At 35.8% G+C, this 25,989-nt stretch overlaps 2 protein-coding genes across 8 annotated transcripts in view; one reads left to right on the top strand and one right to left on the bottom strand.

Annotated features, from left to right (window-relative positions):
• The window catches only part of abcf1 (ATP-binding cassette, sub-family F (GCN20), member 1), a 546,353-nt gene that overhangs the window by 487,893 nt on the left and 32,471 nt on the right, over positions 1-25,989 (bottom strand). The gene's annotated exons all lie outside the window — the stretch shown is intronic.
• prr5b (proline rich 5b (renal)) overlaps positions 1-25,989 on the top strand; it is a 137,067-nt gene that overhangs the window by 105,154 nt on the left and 5,924 nt on the right. For all 6 annotated transcript variants that reach the window (XM_051920562.1, XM_051920559.1, XM_028791352.2 and 3 more), the window contains 4 exons: positions 1,128-1,185; positions 6,961-7,052; positions 16,043-16,183; positions 19,408-19,546. In XM_051920562.1, coding sequence (XP_051776522.1) covers positions 1,128-1,185; positions 6,961-7,052; positions 16,043-16,183; positions 19,408-19,546 — 430 coding nt within the window. The remainder of the gene's footprint in view (positions 1-1,127; positions 1,186-6,960; positions 7,053-16,042; positions 16,184-19,407; positions 19,547-25,989) is intronic.

The following is a 25,989-nucleotide window of genomic DNA, read 5'->3' as shown; positions in this document are numbered from 1 at the left end:
TTAGGATTTTAGCCATGTTAGTTAGTAATCATATTATCATTTTCTTGTAAGTTTCCTGGTTTGTTCATTATTTATTAGTGTTAATGACAAACCTCTCCTAGGATTCCTTCCCTCATTCCAGTGGTAATATAGGATTCAACCAACCTATTTTTCTTAACCTTGTACATCAGGACACCTCTGGTTCTAATGTAACCCATCCCTGCAGTACCTTTGTCCCTCTATTCTTTGTGTAGACTTTATCCAAATGTTAAACCTTTGATCATCTGTATATTACAACGATTACTATGTAGATTAGGCAGAGCTTCAGACAATATTACCTTCTTGGCTTTTTCACTTGGGCCTTTAAATGCGTTTTGCATGGCTGGCTGCCTAACCCTTTCTCTGTTATTCGTTCCAATATGGACAATAATAATTAAATCAATTTCTGGTCTGGCCAGGAGTTTATCCACATACCCACAGAATTTTCCATCGGTACCCAAGAAAGACAACACACTGTATCAGGTTGCAAACTGTGAAAATGAACACATCAACTTGTGATCTTTTACTAGAGGGAGTGAAAAATAAATGCAGAGTTGATTATTGAGTATTGGTGAGACAATTCAGAAGTGACTGCAAAAAAAGTTTTAGGTTTCAATACGTGGAGCAAAAGCTAGAGAAAAAAATGAGAGTAAAAGAAACTTTGAAGGGCTATGAGAGTTGATAGATGACATGGCAGGAGTCGGCCTTAGTTCTTAGGGTGTTAACCTTAGAATCCTGTGGAATGGAACACCACCCTAGATAAACCTTATTAACAGTTGCTATTTCCTTTAAACAAAGAAACAATTGTAAAGTATAATATAATCTTTAAGCAACAACATGTAAAAGCATATATGAGAGCAAGAAATTGAGGGGCATTTTTTATTTCATAATGCATCAGTTGTAACTCTTGTAAGTGAATCAAGTCACTTACTCTTCTTTAGCTACCAGAACTTTCATTGTTGTGGCAAGTACCTGACCCATGGAGTCCTAAATTTTCTTTTCTGTTTCCCTTATACAACAGAAATCTCAATGAACCTATTAGCGTTTAGCCCTGCTCTGCACCTTTATTATAAAAGTGACATAATTTTGTCTTATTTCTTGTATTTCAGAACCAGCTGCTTACAAAAGGCATGGTGATACTAAGAGACAAAATAAAAATTTATGAGGGTAAGTGTTTAAACCTTTTTTTTGCTGCTGCCTTTTCCTTTCCTAGCATTCTAAATAAATCAAATGAACTTTTCATGTTTATTGTTGTATTTCTAGATGATATTAAAAGTAATAAAGGTCATGTTTCCTTTTTAGGAAGCAGAGATCTTATAAGCTACTGGCTTTGATTCTTAGCCCATGCCAATCACTTCCTATTTAATGGTTTAAATAAACTTAATTTTATTTTGTGACTTGGCCTTTTGCATGTTCAAAACTAATTACTGTTGCCACTACTATAAGTTGTACTCCTTCTTAGACCCTAGTAAAACTTTGATATAGTAAAATTTATATAGAAGCAACAGCCTAACAAGATGTAAGGACAGCCAATAAGAATTCCATTTTTATATCAACTTGCAAATAATCGCTCTTAAGCTGTCATAAACTAGTGGTGTACCACCTGTGGATTTTATTGCCAACTAGCAAAATACCCGCGCTTCGCAGCGGAGAAGTAGTGTGTTAAAGAGGTTATGAAAAAAAAAGGAAACATTTTAAAAATAACGTAACATGATTGTCAATGTAATTGTGTTGTCATTGTTATGAGTGTTGCTGTGTTTTATATATATAAAATACACACACACACATATAAACATATATATACATATACATATACACGTATATATACATATCTACATATATATATATATATATATATATATATATATATATATACACACATCCACATATCAACATATATATATACATATATATACACACACACACGCTTTATGGGTGATGATTGTTTTACTCTTTTTATCTTTATTTTATTTTATTGTAGAATCAACTCCTATCTGCGCACAGCAGGGCAGCCGTGGGCGGATGCGTATGGTGTATTCACTCCATGTTATCGTGCATTGCGCTGTCAGTGGTATTTTGATAAAAGAATTTGAACAACATATAAGAAGCGTATAAATTATTTAACAGTAAAACATTACCATTTAAGAAGTAAAGTTACATCAAGTACTACTGCAGTGCCTTCGGGTATACCTCATTTTTTGTTTGCCCATTACATGCTTAAATGTATACATTTTTTGGTGCACCTACCCGAGAACACGCGACATATAACCGAGCGTGGGAGAAGCATGGATTTTAAACACGCGTTGAGTTCATCTGCTGGTCTCCCTCGTGGAATAACTGGTAATGTTTGACTAAAATCTACAGCGAGTAAAACGACATTACCTCCTATTTTTTTTTTTACGATCTCTGAGATCTTGCTTTTTTCGGTTCAAGGCTTCATAAGCTCTTTTATGTTGTATGGTGTACTTATCCCAAACTATCATCTTTGAATGTTGCAAGACTTTCGCCTTGTATGTAGATCGGGGTAATTACATTCATTGCATTCCTAGTCTGAATCACAATCTGATTGTATGGGTGGTTACCTGGCACTGTAGGGTTGCCACCCGTCCTTTAAAATACGGAATCGTGCCGCGTTTGAGAATGAAATTGCGCGTCCCGTTTTGAATCAATACTGGACGGGATGTATCCCGTATTTTTTTTATCATTTTTTTTTTAAAGCAGCGTCTCATGCAAATCATCCCACACGCATTTTATGAAGATGCCTCCTTTCCTACTTTTGATTGGGTAATACTTGATGTCATCGTTAGTTTGATTGGTGTTTTTAACTGTCCAGTGAGGAGGGCGTGTCTTTTAAGTACAGTCTGCAAAGTGTTGGCACTGAGATGTGGCGTCAGCGCCATAGTTGAAGCCCCTAACGTTGCGGTCAGCAAGTCGGCTAACATCCGCCATGTGCCGTCTTTCAGTTGCGAGAAGCAGATCATAGAATGGTTGAAACTGTTGCCCCTAACGTTGCGCCACGGCATGTGGTTCGTTTATACCTCGTGTCTTCTCATTAAACTTTTATCTCGCGAATATGTTATTGCAATCCGCAGCGGGAGCGTTTCTATAAACTTAATTTAAACTTACGTTTTACACCGTGCTTTGTTTCCCTTATGAACATGCTTGTATGCTTAACTCGCTCCGTTCTCAATTGTTTAATTAATTTTTTGCTCTTCGCTGTTTGCGGCTGTTCCTCCATTTCCCCCTACTTCGTTCTTTTATCTCGCGAATATGTTATTGCAATCCTTAATGGGAGCGTTTCAATAAACTGATTGAAAATAGTTTTGCATTTACCTTTTTAGTAAAAGGCGAGCTTTTAAGCCTGAGAAATCACCCCGTAAATGCACACGTTTCATTGCACATGTGTTAATATGTATGGTTACACAGTATTAAAAGACAGTGAACAACGTCAGTTACCTTTGTTCCCGCGTTTGATAAAAGGTGAGCTTTTAAGCCTGAGAAATCACCCCGTAAATGCACACGTTTAATTGCACATGTGTTAATATGTATGCTTACACAGTATTAAAAGACAGTCAAAAATTAACGTCATTTACCTTCGTTCCCGCGTGTGACTCGTGCTGTAAATGTCTTCCTTGTTTTTAGTTCACGTGATTACGTAGGAGGCGTGATGACGCGATACGTGACTCCGCCTCCTCCATTACAGTGTATGGACAAAAAATATGTTCCAGTTATGACCATTACGCTTTGAATTTCGAAATGAAACCTGCCTAACTTTTGTAAGTAAGCTGTAAGGAATGAGCCTGCCAAATTTCAGCCTTCTACCTACACAGGAAGTTGGAGAATTAGTGATGAGTGAGTGAGTGAGTCAGTCAGTCAGTGAGGGCTTTGCCTTTTATTAGTATAGATTCTGATCATCAATACAGATAACTGTCCATAGACTGATAATAGATCTGTATATTTTGGTTTTAAAGTATTTCTTAATTAACAATTGAATGGCATATTCAAGATGGTGTGCATTGATAATGATTCTGTGCATTCAACCATCCTTTTCCTTGACCTGCTTCACCACGTATTGGTTTGTGATATTGTTTTTCCTATGTTCCCATACAGCCTGTAGTTAGGAAAGGTATTTTATTTTTATCTTTTGTGAGTTCCTATAGGAAGCTACTGGAGTCAGAATGGACAGCCTCATACATTGTGTCATTTTGAAGTAAAACACACTTTTGTCATACAAAAATATATTTACAAAAGACTAATGACTGTCCATCTTTTTTTATACCTGCTTCTTCATTTCAGGGTTACCAGCTCTAGAACCTATCCTTGGTAGCATTTGATGCAAAAACCAAAACTTTGTTGGAATACCAGTCCATGTGCAGGTCATATTCATACAAACCGACACACTTACTCATCCAGGGCCAATTTGCAGTCAGAAAATCACCTAATCACATCTGTGAGATCTTTCAGAAATACCTAGATATCTGGATATGGGAATACACTACAAAGACAGGGGCCAAGCCAGGATTCAAACCCATGACTCAGGAACTGTGAGACAGCAGGGCTAATTATTGCCATCTCCTTACTACCCTCAAAATGAATGGTTTATGAAATAAAGCAAACCATTAAATCTAAACAAAGATCAAACGCTTATCTAAGTTACATTTTAGTGTGTGTTGTTGTAAAATTGGTGTATTTTGGGTAATCTGCTGTTGTCTCCCTAAAGAACAAAAATAGCCACAGTGTGAAGGAATGCATGCCTACGTAAACAGACTGTACACACAAATCTAATGCTGACCAGTGTGTACTGTAACTCACAATAATTTTTTTATATTATAATTGACCCAGCCACCTACAGTCACTGGCCTGCATAAAGAGCAGAAAACAAAAGACAAACACATTGTGCTGAGTGCAGAGGAAATGACATTTATCTATGAACCACAAAAGAAAAACATCTCTTCATCTCATTTCAGAGTAAACCTTATCATGATCAAAGCATTGTGCACAAATTATTTTAAAAAGGGTAACTCATTTGTTATACTTAACACCCCCTTAATAAATTTATAAAGCATTCTAGATGCAACATTTTAAGGATATAAAAGGTTTTGACAAAAACAGCATGCTTGGCCCAGCATAGCCTGTCTGTTCCTGCAAAATGCTGACAAGCTGTGATCTGATTGTCCCCAGACTACGGCCAGTAACTGCACTACTTGGCAACTTGTATCTGTGATTTTCCAAGTGAAGAATTACTTCTACTATTTGTGTAAAATGTATTCTTAACCACTTTCTTTGTCCTTATGTTCTTGTTGAAGATATGATTGCTCAAGTAACATTTTCATGCTTACACATTGCATAATTGTAAACATTTTTTTTGCCATGAAATCTCTCAAGTTACTGTATATTTGATTTAGCTGAAAAAATGCAAGTCCATCATTTTTTCCTCATGGACTTTTTTATTTGGAGTTGTAATGTTTTTTGGAAAGTTCTGTCAAATTTTGCAGTTCTTGTTTCTTGTGATCCTGTACTGGAAAAGCCAGCTCTAAAAAGTATAAGCTCTAAAAAATAAAAGTAACAAAACAGAGTTTTGTTAAGTGGAATGATAGAACCCTTTCATTCATGCATCATTATCTCAAGGGAGCTGCACCAAAGCTCACATTTCTTTATTTAAGTTAAAGTACAAAAATCTTATCAAGCATGTCCAATTTACATGAAATGGTTTGATGAGACCATCAGAGCTAAAAAATATAATTTGTATTGTTTCTCTTTTAGAGGTAATCTAAATGTTCCACATCTTCTCAGAAAAATGAAATCTCCAAAAGGGTGTCTAACCAGTAATCATGAATATTAAAGACTGCATACTAGCCTTTAAAAGATGGTTTTTCCAACACGACCACAAATTATAGAATACTCTAAAATGAATGTAATTAATTTGCATATTATTATCATGTAGTCAGTGCTGTAGTTTAACTCAATAGTGATGAAAATAATGCATCCAGTGTTTTTGATATGAACTAGTTTGAGCCATACTGTGTACTTAACCAGATTCACAGGGTGTAAAGTATTACACACCACAGGAGATACAAAATATTATCTTTTTAAGGTGACTAAAGTTAAATATTGTAGCAACTTTTAAAGTTTAATTTTAACAGAAAACCAAGAAATTTGAAAAATGCTAAATGCAGCATTCAGCATCTAGTAAATATATTTAATACTTTTAGCACTGAACTTATAAATAGAAGAACAGAAAAAACACTTTTTCAGTTTCACTTCTTTAATCAAAGGAATACAGTGGAATGACTGATGGTGTTCCAGCTGCCTCCTGGTGGCCATCTTAAGCAGGCTTACCATTTCTAAGTATTTTACAGTAAATACAAGCACAATATGTGTAATACTGTGGAAAGGTGATGGCATTTTTGATAAGAAAGGGACATTTGTATTAATCTTCTGTAAAATGCTGCTTGATACTGTTTTGAAGTTTGCAGTATATGTCCTGTGTTGTATTTTAGATAGATAGATAGATAGATAGATAGATAGATAGATAGATAGATAGATAGATAGATAGATAGATAGATAGATAGATAGATAGATAGATACTTTATTAATCCCAAGGCTTTGGACTTAGATTTTGCTTTAATCAGAACTGTGACCAGAAAAATTTAAGTTTCATTGTTGCATACTTTGTTTCATCTAGCCAGCTTACCAATTAGCAGATACGTTAGCTGAATTATATTTGATCTGATAAAGCACATATTAACCCTTTCATGAATGAAACTGACACTTTGCTTAAGCTAATATTAGTTTGCCTAATTTCATGCTGACATCTGGCTACAAAACTTCTGCCTGTACTCAACTTCCTAAGTTGTATATTTAAAAATGGCGCACAAAAAAATAAACATGCCATTATTGTGCTTCTCATTACTGATGCTTTGTCTTACTTGTTTTCTATAGGTCAGAAGCTCCTAGACTCTTTATCAGAAACATGGGACTTTTTCTTTAGTGACGTCCTGCCAATGCTTCAGGCAATATTCTATCCTGTGCAGGTTTGTCACTTTCACTTGTTTTATTTAAAAGCCTATATTCCTTTGTAATTAAAAAAAATGAGGATTTAGAACTTTATTTGACTGATTTTTTTAAACTAAGAATTATTTTTTTGCCTGATAAGCTTAAAAATGTTAGCACTGAATTATAAGAACACTGCTTGTAGATAGAATGCTCAAGTTCAGCTTCAGTACTTGCTGATCATATCACAGGAAGAGAGTCGCAATGTGAATACAAGGCTAAAAAAGGCCCTTCCTACTAGCCGGGTAAGATCATCAGAATTATTGGAGGCAGAGTGCAGTAGGACAATTAGTAGATAATGCAGGTAAAGTTACCCTTCTTGAGTCCTTCATTCTCACATGGCACAGTACGCCAAGGTTAATATTTAAATTGTTTTAAGTAATTTTTATTTCTAAAATATTTCCCCTACCATGTCAATTTCAGTTGATTCTCCATTTAGATTTATGAACTCTTAATAATTTTTATTGAATTTTATTATTGAACATTTTCCTTAATTTTTATTTTGAGAGAATCATGTCAGTTTAGTTTTTGTTTCAGTTTAAAAAAGGACTATTCGGTTAAGTTTAAGAAATGGGTGCTGTGCCTCCAAAACACAAGCAATGTAGAAACATGCAGAGACATCCATAAATTACACACTGCGCCCCATTTTGCTCCAACATCTATACTCATTTATCATCTCAATGTTTTATAAATCGTGTTCCTCGTTTTTTAGCAAGTGTCCATCTACTAAAGGAAGGAGCTGACTTCTTTGGCAGAACTAGGCATTTTAAACTTTGCATCAAGTACTTCAAAGTACCATATAAAGACAGGTAATTCATACAACCTGCTACAATTTCCTTATTTAATGAACAGCTGTGCAAAAACGCTATCTGTTTTTTGTGTACAGTTAACTGAGGTGACCAAGATATCAGCTTTGTGCACACGCAGACTTAAAGTTTATTGACCAGCATAGATTTTTGTTTTATCACCTTTTGGAAGATTTGCTTTTTCAATATTTCATAGTCCTTGATCTCCATGTTCTTACATTCATTTTGTTATTATCCCTTTATTGAGTTTTACAAACCCTTCTTCTTCTTCCTTAGTTTTCCACATTGATATATTGGGTTGTTGTTTTTGACTAGACTTCTCTACACTCTGCACTCTTCATACTTGTTCCCATTTAATCCCTTTTTCCCCTCAGATCTTTACTTATACAATTTATCCATCTCTGCTTTGGTCTCCCCCTTCTTCTCCTTCCCTCAACATCTAATCTCATCACTTTTTTGCCTATAGGCAACTATGTATACACAGTTGCCATCTTTTCTCATAACATGGCCATACCATTGAAGCCTTTTCTTTATTCTTTGATATTTCCAAAACTTTTGCTGTTTTCCCTTATCCTCTCATTTTGGTCCATTTTTGTCACCCCACACATCCACCTCAATATCCACATCTCAGGTACTTCTAGCTTCTTTCTTAGGTCCTCTGCAGGGCCATATTTCAACTGCATAGATAATCTCTGATCTAACTACCATCTTATAATCATCATAACGGTTATCTTTTACCACATAACACACCAGGCAGCTGTTTCCAGTTGTTCGAACCTGCCTGCATTCTATGGTGTACCTCACTATCTAATCAATCATTTGCTGTCACACAGGAACCAAGGTATTTAAATTAATGTACCTTTTTTTAATCTCTGATAATAACTCTTAATGCCTCCTTCTTGACATTCTCCATTAAACCATATATAATGTGTCTTCTTTCTACTAATCTTAAATCCCCTATCCTGCTTATCTACTCTCCATTGTTTAAACTTTTGTTGCAGCTCCTCTCAGTTTGAGGCAATTAGAACTGTATCAGCAAAGAGTATGATGCAAGGTGCTTGTTCTGTGATCTCACTATTTAGGATGTCCATTATAAAATCAAAGATGTAAGAGTTTAAGGTTGATCCCTGGTGGAGGCCATACTTCACAGGGAAGCTTTCTGTAGTTCCAACACTACTCTTGACTTTAGTCTTAGCATCATAATACATATCTTTGACTAGTCTTACACACTTCTCAGGAGTCTCTTTTTTCTTCATACACTGCCACACCTTCTGCTGTAGCACCTTGTCATATGCCTTTTTCCAGATGTATAAGTGCTATATGCAGTACTTTGTCATTCTTCCCATACATTTCCATCACTTGCCTCAAAGCAAATACAGCATTACGTGTTCTTCTGTGTACAAAACCAAACTGTTCTTCAATGACTGTTTCCTCTCCCAATCTTTTTTCTAATATTCTTTCCCATACTTTTATGCCACAATAGTTTCCACACTACTGTATCTCCCTTTTCACTTTATAAATAATGGTGAGCACACTCTCCATGAATCTGGAATCCTTTCTTGATTGTAAATCATACTCCTTTAAGTCCAATGGTATATCATCCCATTTCTCACCCAGACTTTTCCATACTTTGGCTGGTATCTTGTCAGGTCCAGTAACCTTTCCGTTTTTCATTGTTCTCAAAACCATTTTAACATTTTCCCTATTTATTCCAGAAGTTTCCTTTTCATTTATTAAACCATCTCCAGACCCACTCCTTGTTTTTTTTTTCATTTGGAAGCTTTAAAAAATATTCTCACTATTTTTCCCTGACTTCATATTCACTCCTTAGGATATTTCCGTCTTTCCCTTTTATTTGTCTAATTTGCGTAATATCTTTTGTAGCTTTATTCCTTGCTTTGTCGATTTTGTAGATATCTTCCCCATTGCTCTGGACTTTCCAACTCTTCATATACACTATCCATTGCTCTTGTCTTGGCCCTTGCCACTGCTCTCTTTGCTTCAATTGTCACTATAAAAGCTTGCCTCTCTCCCTTTCCACTTACAATATTACTGTATATATTCTTTTTGCATCTTTCTTCATCTTGACTGTATCTTATAATTCCTTACTCCGCCACCACATTTCTTTACCTCCAGGAGGTCTTTTTCTTTCTTTTTACTCTATCACTTTTCCTCTTCACATCCACTAGATATTCCATCCATTTCTTATTCAAGATAATCTCCACTCCATTCCTTCCCTTGAACATGTGCTCCATTGAATACTAACTTATAACCAGACCCTAACTCTCCGGCTTTTTTTCCTTTCCATCTGGTTTCTCAGACACAGAGTAATCTCTTCCAATCATCTCCACCAGATCCATTCCCCTTCTTGTCATACTGCCAACATTGCTGGTTCCCAGTCTCAGCTAATCCTTAACATATTTAAATCTCTTTTCTTTAACCGTGCTTGCCCATGGCATGGTAGCCCTTACTCGTTTTCCACAGAAGGCAGTCGAAGCTCCCATGTGTCTCTTATAGTGTATTAGCATCTTCCATGTCTAGAATTTAAGTACTAGTCCTGCATACTGTAGATTTTGGTGTAATTTTTACAGTCAGATGCCTTTCGTGATTGCAACCGTCACCATTTTTTGGGCTTGGCATCAGCTCCAAAATGGTGGCTGGGTTGAGTTCTACAAACCCTGCTGCCATGTAAATCGATTATGCACATGTAGTGTCAGTGTCTTACTCTAAAGTATTCCTAAATTGTACTGAGTAATTCTTTGTTGTGTGTCCATGTTTTAAAATGTTCTTTTTAGCTATTTGACAACCAGTAAGCTAAACCTTAAGCTATGTAGCAACATTGGGTCACCTGCAGTGTACTTGAGACAGAACCATACTAACATTGTATCAGGACCAGACTGCATAGTACAGAACTATCAGGGGATGATCAGTGGGCCTGAGTGTTGTTTCAGTGACCAACTGAAGAAGATCAGAATTGTGTTTAACTAACCTACAGTATTGAATTTTCAATTTGATATTTAAGAAAAATCAATGTGCAAAAGCCAGTATTGTATTGTTCAGCACTTTTATTTGATTTTCTACAACTTCTTCTAAATGTTAAATAAAATCAGCAAAATCTCTAGTGCTCTTCGTAGGAATGGCTATGTCAACTCTGCCTATAATGCCTGGTGAAAATGAGCGTGAGGTAAAAAAATGGAATGAAAATCAGAAGTAGAAGAGTTCAGAACAGATACAGTTAGCTCAGCTCTTTACAAATGGTGTGGTTCAAGCAGTTCAACATCTAAAGATAAAATACATTACTAAATATGAAGCGGCCAGCCAGGAAGCTGCAGTGACTTACCGTGTTGCAAACCACATTTTTGCCTACTTAACTTTCAACCTAAAACTACTTGTACTTTGTTAGTAGTCAGATAACTACACTAACCAGTAATTCACATCACACTAGAAGTGACAGTTCTGTGTGGAGTAAGCCCTCATTTCACGTTGTTTCCACTCTGTACTGAAATGCTATAAGCAGGAATGAAAATAACAGCTTTCTTGTAGCTTTCTTTTGTGTGAACTATAAATGTTTATCAGTGATCTTTGAATCTGCTAAGGTTATTGAGGTAGTCAAATAAACAACCATATTTACTTTGTGAGCAGAGGTTAACAAAATATCAATTAATGAGTAAAAAATCAGTGTGATTTTTAATTTTAATAGGGAGATGTTACTTCACTGTTTATTGGCATTAAAAGTGAAAATAAAATTTCACTTGGTCGTTTACAACCCTCCTCAGAATTTCAGTTGCCCTCTTTGCAGATTCTTCTCTGGTGCTAGCCATGTAAATTACTTTTCTATTCCATAGACAAAGAAGGATTCAAGAAGCTGCTAAGAGTAACCAACCATTTTCCAGCCCGCTGAATCTGAACACAGGGTCACGGGGGTCTGCTGGAGCCAATCCCAGCCAACACAGGGCACAAGGCAGGAACCAATCCCGGACAGGGTGCCAACCCACCGCAGGACACACACAAACACACCAAGCACATACTAAGGCCAATTTAGAATCACCAATCCACCTAACCTGCATGTCTTTGGACTGTGGGAGAAAACCGGAGCGCCCGGAGGAAACCCACGCAGACACGGGGAGAACATGCAAACTCCACGCAGGGAGGACCAGGGAAGCGAACCGAGGTCTCCTAACTGCAAGGCAGCAGTGCTACCTCTGCGCCACCATGCCGCCCGCTGCTAAGAGTATTGGTTGTAAAATACAAGTTGCTTAGTTGCAAATAATAGTACTTACTATGCTGGTAATAGTTATAAAATAAATACCTGCATGCATCATACAGACAAGAAAAAGCATGTATATGCAAATACATAAATTAGATCCATTAGAAACTATCTGCATTATTAAACAATATGCATAATATACTATAGATGTACTGTGTTATGATCTGTGATTAGCGTAGTAATCAATCAAGAAAAAGTATATCATATCTATATTGTCAGATTATGGACAATATGTAAAGAATGCCTAACCTCACCAACAGACAGACTTGAGTAAAAGCTTTATATATTCCACATTGAAGATTTGGTATCACACTTGGAAGACATCCTCAAAGATGTGTCCTTAGGAATGCAGTACTGGAGAAATTTGCATTTTTGTCAGATTTCATATATTTTTTGCAAACTTAAACAATATAAGAAATGAACCTCATTTCTCCTTCTAGAGTATCCCATGTTCTAATTGTTTTTCATTGTATTAATCAAAGACAGTTTCTCAGGTTCTACAGAATATTTATCACACATTATTATCACATACAGTGCTCTGCCAGGAAGCTTACATTGTTCACACATTCCATTCTTATGTTCTCATGATTCTCATGATCTTAAGAAGTGTTTAAAATTATGAAGGGAATTACTACAGTGGATCAAGAGTCTTGATATTTTAAAATGAGTGCATAATTGTTGGGCTGAATGGCCTGTTCCCGTCTAGATTGTTCTAGTGTTTCACTATAATTACTAAAATAGAATATATACCTGTATGTCCTACCTGAGTGATATCATACATAATTTCTCCCTTCCATATGTACCTGTAAAGTGCTTAGTTTGTACTTAACTGCATAATTCATAATACTATCTGCCATATCCCACACCTACTGCTATTTGTAATGTCCCAAAATATACTCACAATGCCTCACTAGGCTGTTTACCCCTGGCTTGTAAAGAACAAGGCCACAATAAATCTTAAAGAAGGATTTATTAAGTGTCCAAATTCAACAAAATGTCCAAACGAGAGAGAAAAATAAAGAGGTCAAGAACCAAAGCAAAAAATCATAATACTTACAAGAACCATCAAAATCCAACAGAGCACATTCAAATAAACTGACTGGACTTCAATACCCAATCTTTTTTAATTGGAGTGTGGGTGGTCAAGTAACAATGATTGATGGGTGGCTGCTTGGGGATCCATCCACAAATTACAAGGAACCTCAAATCACACATAGATACTACATAATAAAATAGAATAAAATTAACAGATAATACATAATTAGAAAAATAATAAATGAACCTAAATTGTATTATAGAAAATAATTAAAAATAATGACCAATAATGAAAAATGAACAAAAAAGAGAAAAAGAAGCAATTTATACATAAACGACTAGAGGAATTCTGGCTTGATAATAACACTATGCTGCGTATGACTGTCTGCCTATCTGCTTTGGTGTAGACTTTGTTTTACCGACTTATGTGATTAGTATTTGACAATTTTACCAACATGTCTGCTTCTTCTGCAGCTCAATGGTGCACGTGATCAGCTGCAGCATTCCTCCAGTCCACTATTGCCCACAGAAGAGCTGGCAGCAGGGGCCATGTTAATAATAATAATTCTTTGCATTTATATAGCGCTTTTCTCACTACTCAAAGCACTCAGCAATTGCAGGTTAAGGGCCTTGCTCAAGGACCCAACAGAGCAGAGTCCCTATTGGCATTTACAGGATTCGAACCGGCAACCTTCCGATTGCCAGTGCAAATGACTAGCCTCCAGCCCTTGTTGGGACAATGGACTAGTGTGCACTGCACAAATTTTCTTTTTTCCCCATGTCTACTGCATGTGACATTGTTTAAATGTAAAAATATGTGAAACTAATTGTTTAAGAAGAGTTGTCAGGTGACATATACCAGATTTATTTGTTTTAATTCTATAAATTAAGCCATTTAGTTGCATTCCTTAGGGCATTAATTTGCATGTTCTACCAAAAGTATGGAAACAGTTTAAACTCTTATTTACAGTATTTCCACTTTGTATATCAAAAATGAGCAGCAACAATGAAGGCATTCATTGACTGTCACCATTGAGTCAGTAAGAAAAAAAAATGTGAATGCTAGAATGTGGATTTCTTTGTATCCTTGAGAGCAAAGATTAATTCATCTTAACCACAAGAAACATATTATAATCAAGGTCTAAAAAGATCTAAACCAGCAAACTCTTTAAGTTGAATGATTCTGTTAGTAGTGAATTCAGAATTAATGGCCTGGGGAATATCCTGAACTTGAGGAATGTATCTGTGGAAACAGAGGGCATAGACGAATATTTACCATGGAAATGCCAAAACATAAAACCCAAATTAATTTTTTCTCCACAACATGTAGCTCGGACTTGACACCAATTCTGTTTCTAATCTATCAAATTGCCAGAATTCTTTTTTGCTAAATACTAGATGTTATTTGTATTTAAATAACTTTTTTTTTGTTTGCCTTCTGTATACTCCAGTTTTCAGCATACCATGTACCTCTTTTTCATTTTTTCCTTAGATCATACAGTCAAATTTCATTGTGCTCCAACATCTAGATGATTTTCTCATCCAAACAATGGAACACTCTGTCATTTCATATGCAGGGCTGCTCGTTATTATCAATATTTCCCCTTTCTTTTTTATGTCAAACATTCACTCTTTTTTAGCAATTTTCTCCACCTAATTTCAGATTATCCCCACTAAGACAACTGTACCTTCTCTATTTTAGTTTTTTTCCTAGATAAAGGCTATTTTTGGATTAATTACTAAGTATCTCATTTAAACACAAAAAACCTTTTTGGGTATTCTAAAAGCATTAAATGTTGTGCAGTTGTCAGAAATTAGAGTGTCACTATTTTTATGAATCTTATGCAAAATTATATGAGAGATCAATTGTTTTGGATGTAAACTTGTCAAGTACCTCTTCCCATTTTATGGACAGCTTTACTAAATACTATTTATCAGATGTTATATTTTATACAAGCAATTTAAAGTTTATTGATTTTTTAACTTCAGGTTGATTTCTGTATGTATGACATAATTTCATTAGACATAAATGAAAGACCTACTGTATGTGTGTGTATGAAGCATTCCGCTCTGCTCACACTCAAACCAAACCCACTTGCATGCACCGCACTACTAAAGGCTTGTGTGCAGCAAATGCCTCCACGCAATAACAACATTGTGATAATGTCACAAATGAAGAGACACAATGTCGAAGTGAAGCAATTGCTGTGGCTCCACAACATGCAAGTGAAACATCTAAGCAATGGAAAGCAAGGCTTGAAGTTTTCACTTTAAACATTGTCTATCTGGAGGTATTTTCTTGACACACAAATTAATAGGACTCGTATGCCAGTGATACAGCTAAGATGTGGTATCGCCAGTGTCTTCTTATGAAAGCCAACACAGAAACATAACTTTTGAAATTATTAAAAATGCAAAGGCAATGTTTGGAATTGACTCTATTATTGGCTAACTGTAAATGTAAAAAATATTGTTTGAAGACGGAATCTGCCACATTTTCACTGTGTGGATGGAGGGGTGCTTCTGACTGCAAGCTGTGTTCTCACAAGCCCCACTTTGAAAAACTCTGTTTTATATAGTTACCATAATTATAAAAGTACACTGGAAATGTGGCCTTCTAGATTCCCATATCTTTGGTATTACCAGCATACCGGATTATCCTGGGCATTTTGCCGTTGTCCCTTTGTCTACTCTCCCTGTTCGTTTTTCAGCCTCATTCAGTCAACACTCTTAATTCATGGTTAGGTTTTTAGGCCCATCACTGAAGTTAAAATTTACATTGTTTTTTTTATGTTAGTCACTGTAATATCAGTTAGATGTTTGTTTTATTAATATTGAGTACATTTCTAATGTCTGATTGCAGGGAAAAGATCCCTCAGTTCGTCAACTATCATTGTTGCACTTCAGGAATATAATTGCTCTCAATGTCAAACTGGATGATGCCATTTCACGGCCACGAGCTCGAATCCCACCTTCCATTATTCAAATGCTTCTTATTTTACAGGTAAGATTTTTAATGTTACACATAGATGCGCTATGTTTTTACAGTTGTAATTATCACCTTGAGGTTGGCTTTTTTTCTTGTATATTCATTGGAGTGTGGTGGGGCACCATCTTGTTCATATTCAAAAGCCCAGCTTCTGCATTGTGAAAGCTAGCTTTAAAGGCTGTGCTAATTGGTATGCCCAACCTCAGCATCCAGTTTACTAGCTGAACTAGACAAGTTGGAAAAGCAGATTCAGATGACAATCTGAAGGAAGAAGGTAAAGATGTTTTAAGCCTATGTCAAAATAGTCAAACAACAATAAGGCATAATGTGAACAATTGTCATTGTTCCACATGCATTCAATGAGTGCTTTCAGTTTAGTTGACTAAGAGCGTGACCCTAACATTATTAGATTAAACTGAAGATGTGCCACCTGTGCTCAGGTGATTTGGCAGGTAGTGTGGTGTTGTGCTCAAGGCCAAGACTGAAAACCCAGGTGTCTGTTCAAATCCTGCTCCTGACACTGTGTGACCATGAGCAAGTCTCTTTATCTGCCTGTGCTCCAAATGGAAAAACAAAAGAATTGTAACCAGCAATATCTTAAATGCTGTAAGTCAACTTGGATAAAAGCATTGGCCAAATAATAATAAGCAATTTGTCACGTAGTGCTTTGACTTTCTAATGACTAAGAAAGGCTCCATAAAAGATTCTTTCCAAAAGTAAAACAGCACTAAAGCGTTGTAAAACATTATTGCAGTTACAGTGCCTATAAAAATTATTCACCCTCCTTTGAGAGTTTTAACATTTTACTGAAAACAGATCTCTGAAAAGTGTTCTAAATTAATTACAAATATAAAACACAAAATAATTGCTCATATAAGTACCCGCCCCCTTAATATGACACACCTTAATCATTACTGGCACAGCCATCTATAATTAGTTCAGTGGAGACAACCTTTTTATAGTCTCAGTTTCAGTTGGTTGCAGTACACTGTAAGTACCCTTATATCGGGCAGTAATCTGGATGAAGGTTCTGTGCTCTGATGAGACCGAAATTGAGCTTTCTGACTGTCAAACTAATTGCCATGTTTGAACACTACACATTATCAAAAACATACCATCACCACCATGAAGCTTCTCTGCTCAGGCCCTTGTCAAGGAAGGTAGAAGATAAAGTGAATGCAGAAAAATATAGGGAAATTGCGGAGGAAAGTCTGATGTAGTCTGTAAGAAACCTGCACCTTAGGAGAAGATTTGTTTCACAGCAAGGCAGCAACCACAAGCATAAAGCCAAAGCTACACAGGAATTGCTTAAAACAATAATATTAATGTTGTGAAGGGGCTTAGAGTCCAGATCTTAATCTAACTGAGAATTTGTGACTGGACTTGAAAAGGGCTGTTCACTCACAATCCCCATGAAACCTGACAGAGCTTGAGCAGTTTGGCAAAATACTGTAGTGTCCAGATGGGCAACTCTGGGTGAGAAACCTGTGCACACATTTACTAAATGCTTTGTTGATGGGGGTGAATACTTATAAGGCCAATTATTTTGTGATTAATACACTAATTTTTTTAGATCACTTTGCACAGATTTGTTTTCATGTTGACCTTAAACAGTCTTAATTCTAGTGGGATGTATGTGTAGAGAGCAGCATAGCAGCGTTGCACGTTGAGTGGGTGATAGATGAATGTTCACGGAAAAATGTCAGAATGCTTCACTCTTTTTTGGTAAGTTTTTCATTGTGTTTTGTAAAGAAAAAAAATATAGATATCCTCTTGACATGTTCTTATTTTTTGCATTATTAATGTTAGTGCTTTGTTTTTTTTAAGACTTTTTTTTACACTTGCTCCTTGTTAACAAGAAAAAGCAAAGAATTCTCTGTCTAAAATGGGGACAATTTTCATCTGCTTATTTGCTTTTAAAAACATAAGGCTATTTGTATTTATTTCTCAATTTTATGTATTTAAAAGCCTTAATTAAAAGTTTTTTCAGCAAATAAATAGTTTCCAGTGATCACTTATCTGTAATAAAGAAAAGCTGTATTAAAGTTTGTTTACATTTATTAAATCGTATGCTAGTGAAGTTTACTTATAGAGAATGAATTTGACGGTTTTAGGCTGTCACCTTTAAATAGAAATGCAGACTGAAAAAGCCGCACAAATAATTGCTACATGTTGCAGTAAACTGGAAAAGTAAATGATCACTTATCTGATTGTGGGCAACATTACATTACTCTACAAAGTACTATGACGTGTCAGGTCCTTTCTAATAAAACACACAAATCATTGCTATATTTAAAACTTGACAAAAACACTCAATTGAAAGTTTACTATATGTCGCAGCATTGGTATTTCTTTTAAGTAAATAGTATTAATAAAGTGAGAAAAATGTAAGAGATCCATAGAGTATATTTACATTTCCTTGAGAATTATCAGTTTGATTACCATTTTGATCTTGTGTTTTATTTTATGATTTGATAACTAGAGAAGAATAATGTATTGTAACTGTTATAATTTATTTCTTAATGTCCATTCAGTTAATCAAGGTGTGCTTTGAAGAAAAATGATTGCTAAGTAATTACCTTTACTCCTCTGTTTTTTGAATCCTCCTCTATCTTTATCACCTTCTTTGCTGCTGCCTTAGGAACACAACTTTAACTTCAGCCCTAGTTTGTCCTCCTAGATCATCACTGAAGTTATTCTTAAGGTTTTAAGCATTATTCTATGTCCCATGGTCAAGAAAGGGGGAGAAGAGCACTGGTCTAAATGATTGTATCAGATACAAAAGTCATATACAAGCTGTGGCTTACTGTACTCTACTAATGCCTGTTGTGCTAAAGGTCTTTCACTGCGGCCTTTTTGGTACCACCACTGCTGAACTACAGGCTGATAATTTACTACAACTACCTAACTTGTCTCACCAATTTACTGTTACTTAAGATTTAAAATTAATTAGTTGCATCATGTAAGTTTAAATGTTATTATCTATTTTATTTTACTTTTTCAAAGAAATCTTGGCTTTCATGGCGAAGGTGGAACATGCTGCTAATATTATTGAGCATTCAGTGAATCCTGGCTGTAATATTTGTATTTTTAAAGCTGTTATTATTACTAGAATCAACGATATTTGCTACCCACTCTATTGCTGTTTTTTTTCTCCAAATAACTGAAAACTTAAAAAAATTATTATTATTATTATTATTACTATAGTCACTGTGCATTTCATTCTTCATTTGTTTCAGGGAGTCCATGAGTGTAAAGGAGTGACTGAGGACTATTTGAAACTAGAGTCTCTCATCCAGAAGGTTGTATCTCCATATCTTGGAACCTATGGCATGATGTCTGAAGATGGCACTGTTTCACACTGCTGTTGCATTCTGGGTGCGTGTTTTTTCTTTTTTTTCCCCCAGATGTTTTGTGGTCAGTTTATTAACTTAATCGCTGATTGACTTAACACTTCTTTTTAAACAAGGTCTCTTATCAGCTTATTTTAAATATGTATCTTTTATATTTCAGTTCTTCCTTTTTTTAAAAGGCTTTTAAAAGTGTTTGTAGATTTAGAAATCTATGACCCCTTGATATCATTAGGAGCCTGCTTTAAGAGCTTGGCATTCCAAGGGCACTGCTACATGTCATTTCTTGGTCTGCTTCTCCACATGAGAAAATATTTGGCTGACGTGGTTTAAACATTGTATTTAAAATTTCATCTTGGCTTTTCCTATAGGAAGTATACAAGCCAGGGCCCACTGGCAGATGGTCCAGAGTAGGCCTAGGACGCAATGGACAGATTAAATGGATGTGCCTTTTAATTCTTTATTCCTTGGCAGGAAGAAATTAGTAAGGATACTTGGTCAAACTCAGCTGATGTTACATTACGCAACCTCTATTCTTGGAGTATGTCAGATATGCCAGACTTGTTACAGAATCATGTCAGTTTAAATGACTAAAAATCATTGAGCATGTCAGGTTTAGCAATTAAGTGCTAACCTTCTAGCACAGTAGTGCTCATCCCTTTTTGTGACAGCCCATAATGTGCTGCCTTACGGCGCTGGCGCTGTATGAGTTCTGCCATAGCCTCCACTCTTTATAATTTTTCCATTCTGTCATGGCACATAAAACACAAGACAGATGAGCTTATCTTCTGTTTGTGAGGTCCAAAACACCCAAGTTCCTTATTCCTCTTCGCTGCATTATATGAATTGTCTTCCAGAGGTCCATTCATCTTATACTACATTTAATTAATTCACTATTTGCTGAATCTCATGCACACAATCTGTTTTGTTTTTCATTTTTTAATCAGCATGCAGTCATCATTATGGAATTCATTTTGCTGCAATTTTCATGTGTAATGCTTAGTATAGTATTAAAAGCGTTAGATTTCAGCAGACTATTTTTAAGTGAGGAATGGTGGTGAAGGGGTCAAAGTGTATGGATTATAGTTATGGAGATAAGAGTTACAATGTAAACCACCTGTACTTTTTATTTCTTATAATTTAAATATAATAATACTACTACTTATAATAATAATAATAATAATACATTTTATTTATATACTGCCTTTCCAATGCTCAATGTGATGATGGACAGTGCATATTCCAAACAGACCGTCTTCACTATCACATATTCACTTTTTATTCTTGTGGGTTGATTGATATCTCATATATTATCCTGGTGTGAGTGACTGATGTGGTCTTTATCAGCAAGGTCCACAGTATGCACAGTTATCCCACCATGACCTTGAGTATAGACATGTAGTATAATTTATGATCATATATACACTTCAGTAAAATAACTAACCTGAAATTTCACATTGATCTGTTTTACATTTTGTTCTCTCCATGTTTCTGCTCTCACTGTAAATATTTTGTCATGGTGACAAAGCTGGCAAAAAAAGCCTAAAAGTTAAAATGACTTTGCCGAGACCATGTAGATCTGTCTACCTTTAATATCACACATAATGCACTGGTGACAGACACAGTTAAAAGCTTCAAGTCCAAGCTATTCAGCTGTAACTGGCTGTCGAGAGTACCATAAACTGAAGTAAAAAATAATGATGTGATAAATTTAGCAAAGGTTATTTAGAATATTGACATCAGTGTAATATATGTATTTTAGTTTTTTATTCATATTCATTAATATTAAGTATTTTTTGTATTTAGTAAGTGGGAGTATTATCCAAATTGACCAATGCATTTTGGGTTACTACCGAAAGTCTCAAGAAAGGGGCACAGCAAGGTCATCATTTATAACATTGTGGATTTAGCACATGACTGTGGTCAATGACGCATGTGTTAGGACTGGAAAGAACCTGAAAAAACAAACACAAAACCACCTACAGCCTCAGCCAGCAGTCACATTAGATGTGTGGTTTGTGCTTTGCAGTTTTTTTTGGTAGATTTAATTTTTCTCTTAATCCATGCATTTTATAAATCAATTTATCCACCTCGTTTAACATTTTCTTTTTTTTTTTTGTTGCTTCTGCAGTTAGAACTGACAAAACCACACACACAAAAGTCATTTAGAAAAAAAGAAAACATTTCACACAAGATATTTTTATAGGCAATCTGTTAATAGCCAAGTTGTTTATTTATATATATATATTGTGTGTGTGTGTGTGTGTGTATGTATATATATATTATCGTTTAACCAGGTATTGTTTTAATCTGTACATCTTGGGGAAACATGTAAGTAATAAAAATGGAGCAAATGTTATAATTAGCACCATGCTCGCTTAAAACATTAAACTTCTTCGTATAATATACTAGCCATTCCCTGCTGCTCTGCCCGCAGAGTAGTGAAACAGGACAAACTTTAAAAATCAATAAACAAACAGGTATCACTTGCAAACGGAGGCCCTGCCTGGCTCCCTGCTCCTGATGTCACACTTTCCTCTCCCCTCGGCCCATAGCCTCTGTCTTGGGATTTACACGAATAAATCGCTCCTGCCAGCGAACTATAATTCTTAGCACAATGAGAGAAGCTGCAAAATCAACCGGAACATTCAAGCAAATTATAGAAAAAAACCCGGTTTAAATCCGTTAAAAAAGTACCACGTTTGCTAGCTAAACGGAGGTAAGGTACGCGGCGTCTCTCTCGGATTTGCGCAAATAAATTGGTACCACAAGAGAACTATGATACTTAGCGTGATGAGATGAAATCAGCTGGAATGTTCATGCAAATTATAGAAAAAACCCAGTCTAAACCCGTTAAGTAGTTCTCTCGTGAAAAGCAGACAGGTATATTGACAGATAGACAATTGATTTTATATATAGAGAGATTCATTCATCGTTTGTTCATTTTGATATAAACTCAGAAGTAGTACATATGTAATTGTCTTAAAATAACAACAAATCTCACCAAATCTGAAGATTTCCCTGGAGTCTTATTTATTGAAAAACTTATTACAGTGTTTGTCAACCTTTTTGGTGTCACAACCCACTATTCTCATACAAGTGTCTTTGCAACACATTAAGTCAGAGGGAACCCCCTGGTAAATCGAGTGCAATCGTCAGAGTAGCAGCCCACTGCAGCCCAGTGGTTGAGAAACACTAGCATAGTTTATTTGAGAAAAAAAAAAAGTTATCCACTGGCTTGTCCAGTTATCATAGCTATAGCAGACAAATTATAGCATTATAAATACTATAAAAATTAAATGGATTTAAACTTAAGAGACATATATGGGATATGTTGCAGCAAACCTGAAAGTTGGGCTTGACCACAGTATCAAGGGATTTATATTCTTTGAATCTTAAGGAATTTTTTTTTCGTAATCATAAATTTATATGCAAGAGTTGTTCTTTCAATTTGATGTAATAATATGAGTAAAGGAATTGTGACTGCAACTATATTATTAGATATGTGAATAATAAAAGCAAAAAAATGATTTTATTTTCATTTAACAATTGACAACTTCTTAACCGCTGCCATCTCTTTGGTGGAGGTTGGCTCCATCTTTGTCTATTCTCCACATGCTACACCCTCCACCCCACACCCTCAGCTGAAAGAAATGAAGAAAGGAAATATGAGATGAACTACATATTACAGGGGACATTTTTGGTAATACCATAAGGTATAAGGAAGAAAGATTCTGATTCATAGTAAACATTTCTAATAATAAGTTATCCAAAAGCATAATTTTTTTTTCTTTTTTAGAAATGCACAGATTTGTTTGGATACATTTAAAATGCAATATTTTGGTTACTCTTATGTACATCTCCAGATATGCTCCTCCGATCTCCTTGGGTCCTAACCAACAACTCCAAATGCCTTTGTAACACTCCAACAATTTACAATTTTCAGGTGAACTTCACTAATTTTTACTATGCCACTTTTACACAGAGCTCGTACTGCACTACTCACAGTTTTGCTGAATATGGTCACAAAATTTTAAATCAAAATCAGTAGTAGTTTTTGTGCCACAGGCACGCACAGGTCTGTTTTATTTTATTTGCTTATGCATTCTAAAGCACTTTTTAAGAAGCCACACACTAATGGCAAGCTTAACTTTATGTGACATAGAGAATGCTTTGTTTGTTTTTTTTTTTGTTTTTTTTTGTTCTAATTAGTGGACCAGCTTCAAATAAACCAGTGAATTGCTTGAAGCTACCATTTGTTTATTTCCTTTAGCTACTGCATGCTCCCTTTAGTTTTGGCTTCATGAATTATGACAAAACATAGACATTAACCAGCTAAGGCATAAAAATGAAAATCAAAGAAATAAGGATAATAGCAATAATGACACATTGGGAAATTAAGGTTTTTGGAGAAAACAATAAATACATAAAATGTTTATGTACCTTGGATCCATTACTCTGCATTGTACATGTTGTTATTTAATATGGTGGTAGTGTCTGGAAGGGATTCCAACCAGTTGGCAAAAGAATAAACAAAATCCTACTTCTGTTATGCCAGGCATATAAACACAAAGTGGTTTGGCTGGTCTGTGACAAAGGCCCTTACTGACAGTCTTTTACCACCCACCAGCCACCCGGAATAGTCTGCGGGCATAAGTCGATAAAGAGCAGCTTCGAAGATGTTATTAGCAACAGACCAGGACATACAATTGATGAGAAGGAAATCGGAAACAGAAGTTAGTGATTCGTTATGAAATCCTGAGAGCCAAACCAAAATTGTTGTCAAGACAAGGATTACAAGGAATCATTGACAGAGCACTCTTATTAAATCAGAGCCAAAACACTAACATAAAACCATGTTGAGACAAATGTGCTGTAAGACTTTACCCAGAGTACCCAAATTATGTTTCACTTCACTAGTCAACTCCATAATCTTGGACAAAGAGCTCCTATTTTTGTGCTGGAATTTATCAGCGAGTCTTTATGGCAAGGTCTCCTAGTAACTCATTGCCTGGCTATAGAGACTTCTGAAATGGCAGCTTGACGTACTTAAAAGTTAAATGAAAAATGTTTCTATGTTTCTATGAAAACATAGAAATAAAGTAAGCACATACATGAAAATAAAGCTCAAAGATTCAACTTCCAAAAACTAAAAAATATCAAAAAAAAGTTTATAATTAACCAAAATAGATTTTCCAAGCTTTAACAAGTTTCCATGCCAAGTATAAGCACACTTTTCATATGTAACCAAATTTGGACTTTGCATCTGTAATGCGCATCTTTGAAACAGCCAACGAACATTTCATTGCTGCCTACACTGCCATTCATTTAAAAGCTTTTGACATGTTTTCTCTCTCCCATTAAGCTCTTGCAACCAATTCACTTTAGAGTTCAATGGGTATTGGTGGATAGTGGCCGTTTTGGGGGTCACATCTACATCAACTCATACTTAATTTTTAGATCAAACACTCCAATGCGGTTGCTCATGGACTCCCGAATGAGGCACATTATCTGCATTGTGGGGGAGCGTCAGTTACGGCACTACGGCCATATGGCGCGTTTCCCCGAGGGTGATCCTGCTCATAAGATCCTCATTGTTGGGGACCTGAGTGGCTGGACCAGGCCAAGGGGTCGCCCACATAACACCTGGCTGCGGCAGATAGATGGTCATTTCTGGAGGGTGGAACTGGACTGCGTGTCTGCCTGGGGGGTTGCCAACCAGGATCCCGCGTTGTTTTGTCGTGTGGTGGGTGCAGCAAAGCGCTGTACCAGTTCATGTTTCCCGACTTGGCTTGACTTGACTCCTAAAGCTATCAGGATACAGAGCCTTCTAGCAGACCCATGCACGTGGCAGCCATGGTTTTTGTTTTATTTATATTAAATAGGTCCCAGTATGATAACATTGATGGGTTTGGCACCAGTGTAGGAGTGGTGTGGGTGAGAATCATTTTGATAAAATCATTTTGATTGATTTTAATGAATCAATTAATTTTTGCTGCGGTGGGTTGGCACCCTGCCCAGGATTGTTTCCTGCCTTGTGCCCTGTGTTGGCTGGGATTGGCTCCAGCAGACCCCCGTGACCCTGTGTTCGGATTCAGCGGGTTGGAAAATGGATGGATGGATTAATTTTTGGTTTTGCCTTTAGCAATGTCAGTAATTAACTAGTTAGGCCAGTAAGGTTCCTACTTTTATTTTCCATACCTTTCTCTGTAGGTGTGGTTTCTGGCTGTTAGACTTGCAACAAAGTAAGTGAAGTACACTTATTTTAAGAAACTATTAATTGAGATAACAAAGAATTATAGAAATATGATAAATGCTTATATAACATGACTTGATGTTATAAAACTAGACTTGATTTTTTTTTGGAAGAATTAACTGGATAGGACTGGTGAGCTTTGTTAGGATGAATGACCTATTCTCATCTAGATTGTTCTAACGCTCTAACATAAAATACAAGACAGATGAGAATAT

This window comes from Erpetoichthys calabaricus, chromosome 1 (genome assembly GCF_900747795.2).
Source record: "Erpetoichthys calabaricus chromosome 1, fErpCal1.3, whole genome shotgun sequence".
Classification (NCBI taxonomy): domain Eukaryota; kingdom Metazoa; phylum Chordata; class Cladistia; order Polypteriformes; family Polypteridae; genus Erpetoichthys; species Erpetoichthys calabaricus.
The sequence above is the reverse complement of the archived record's forward strand: the minus strand, read 5'-3'. Positions and strand labels throughout refer to the sequence as shown.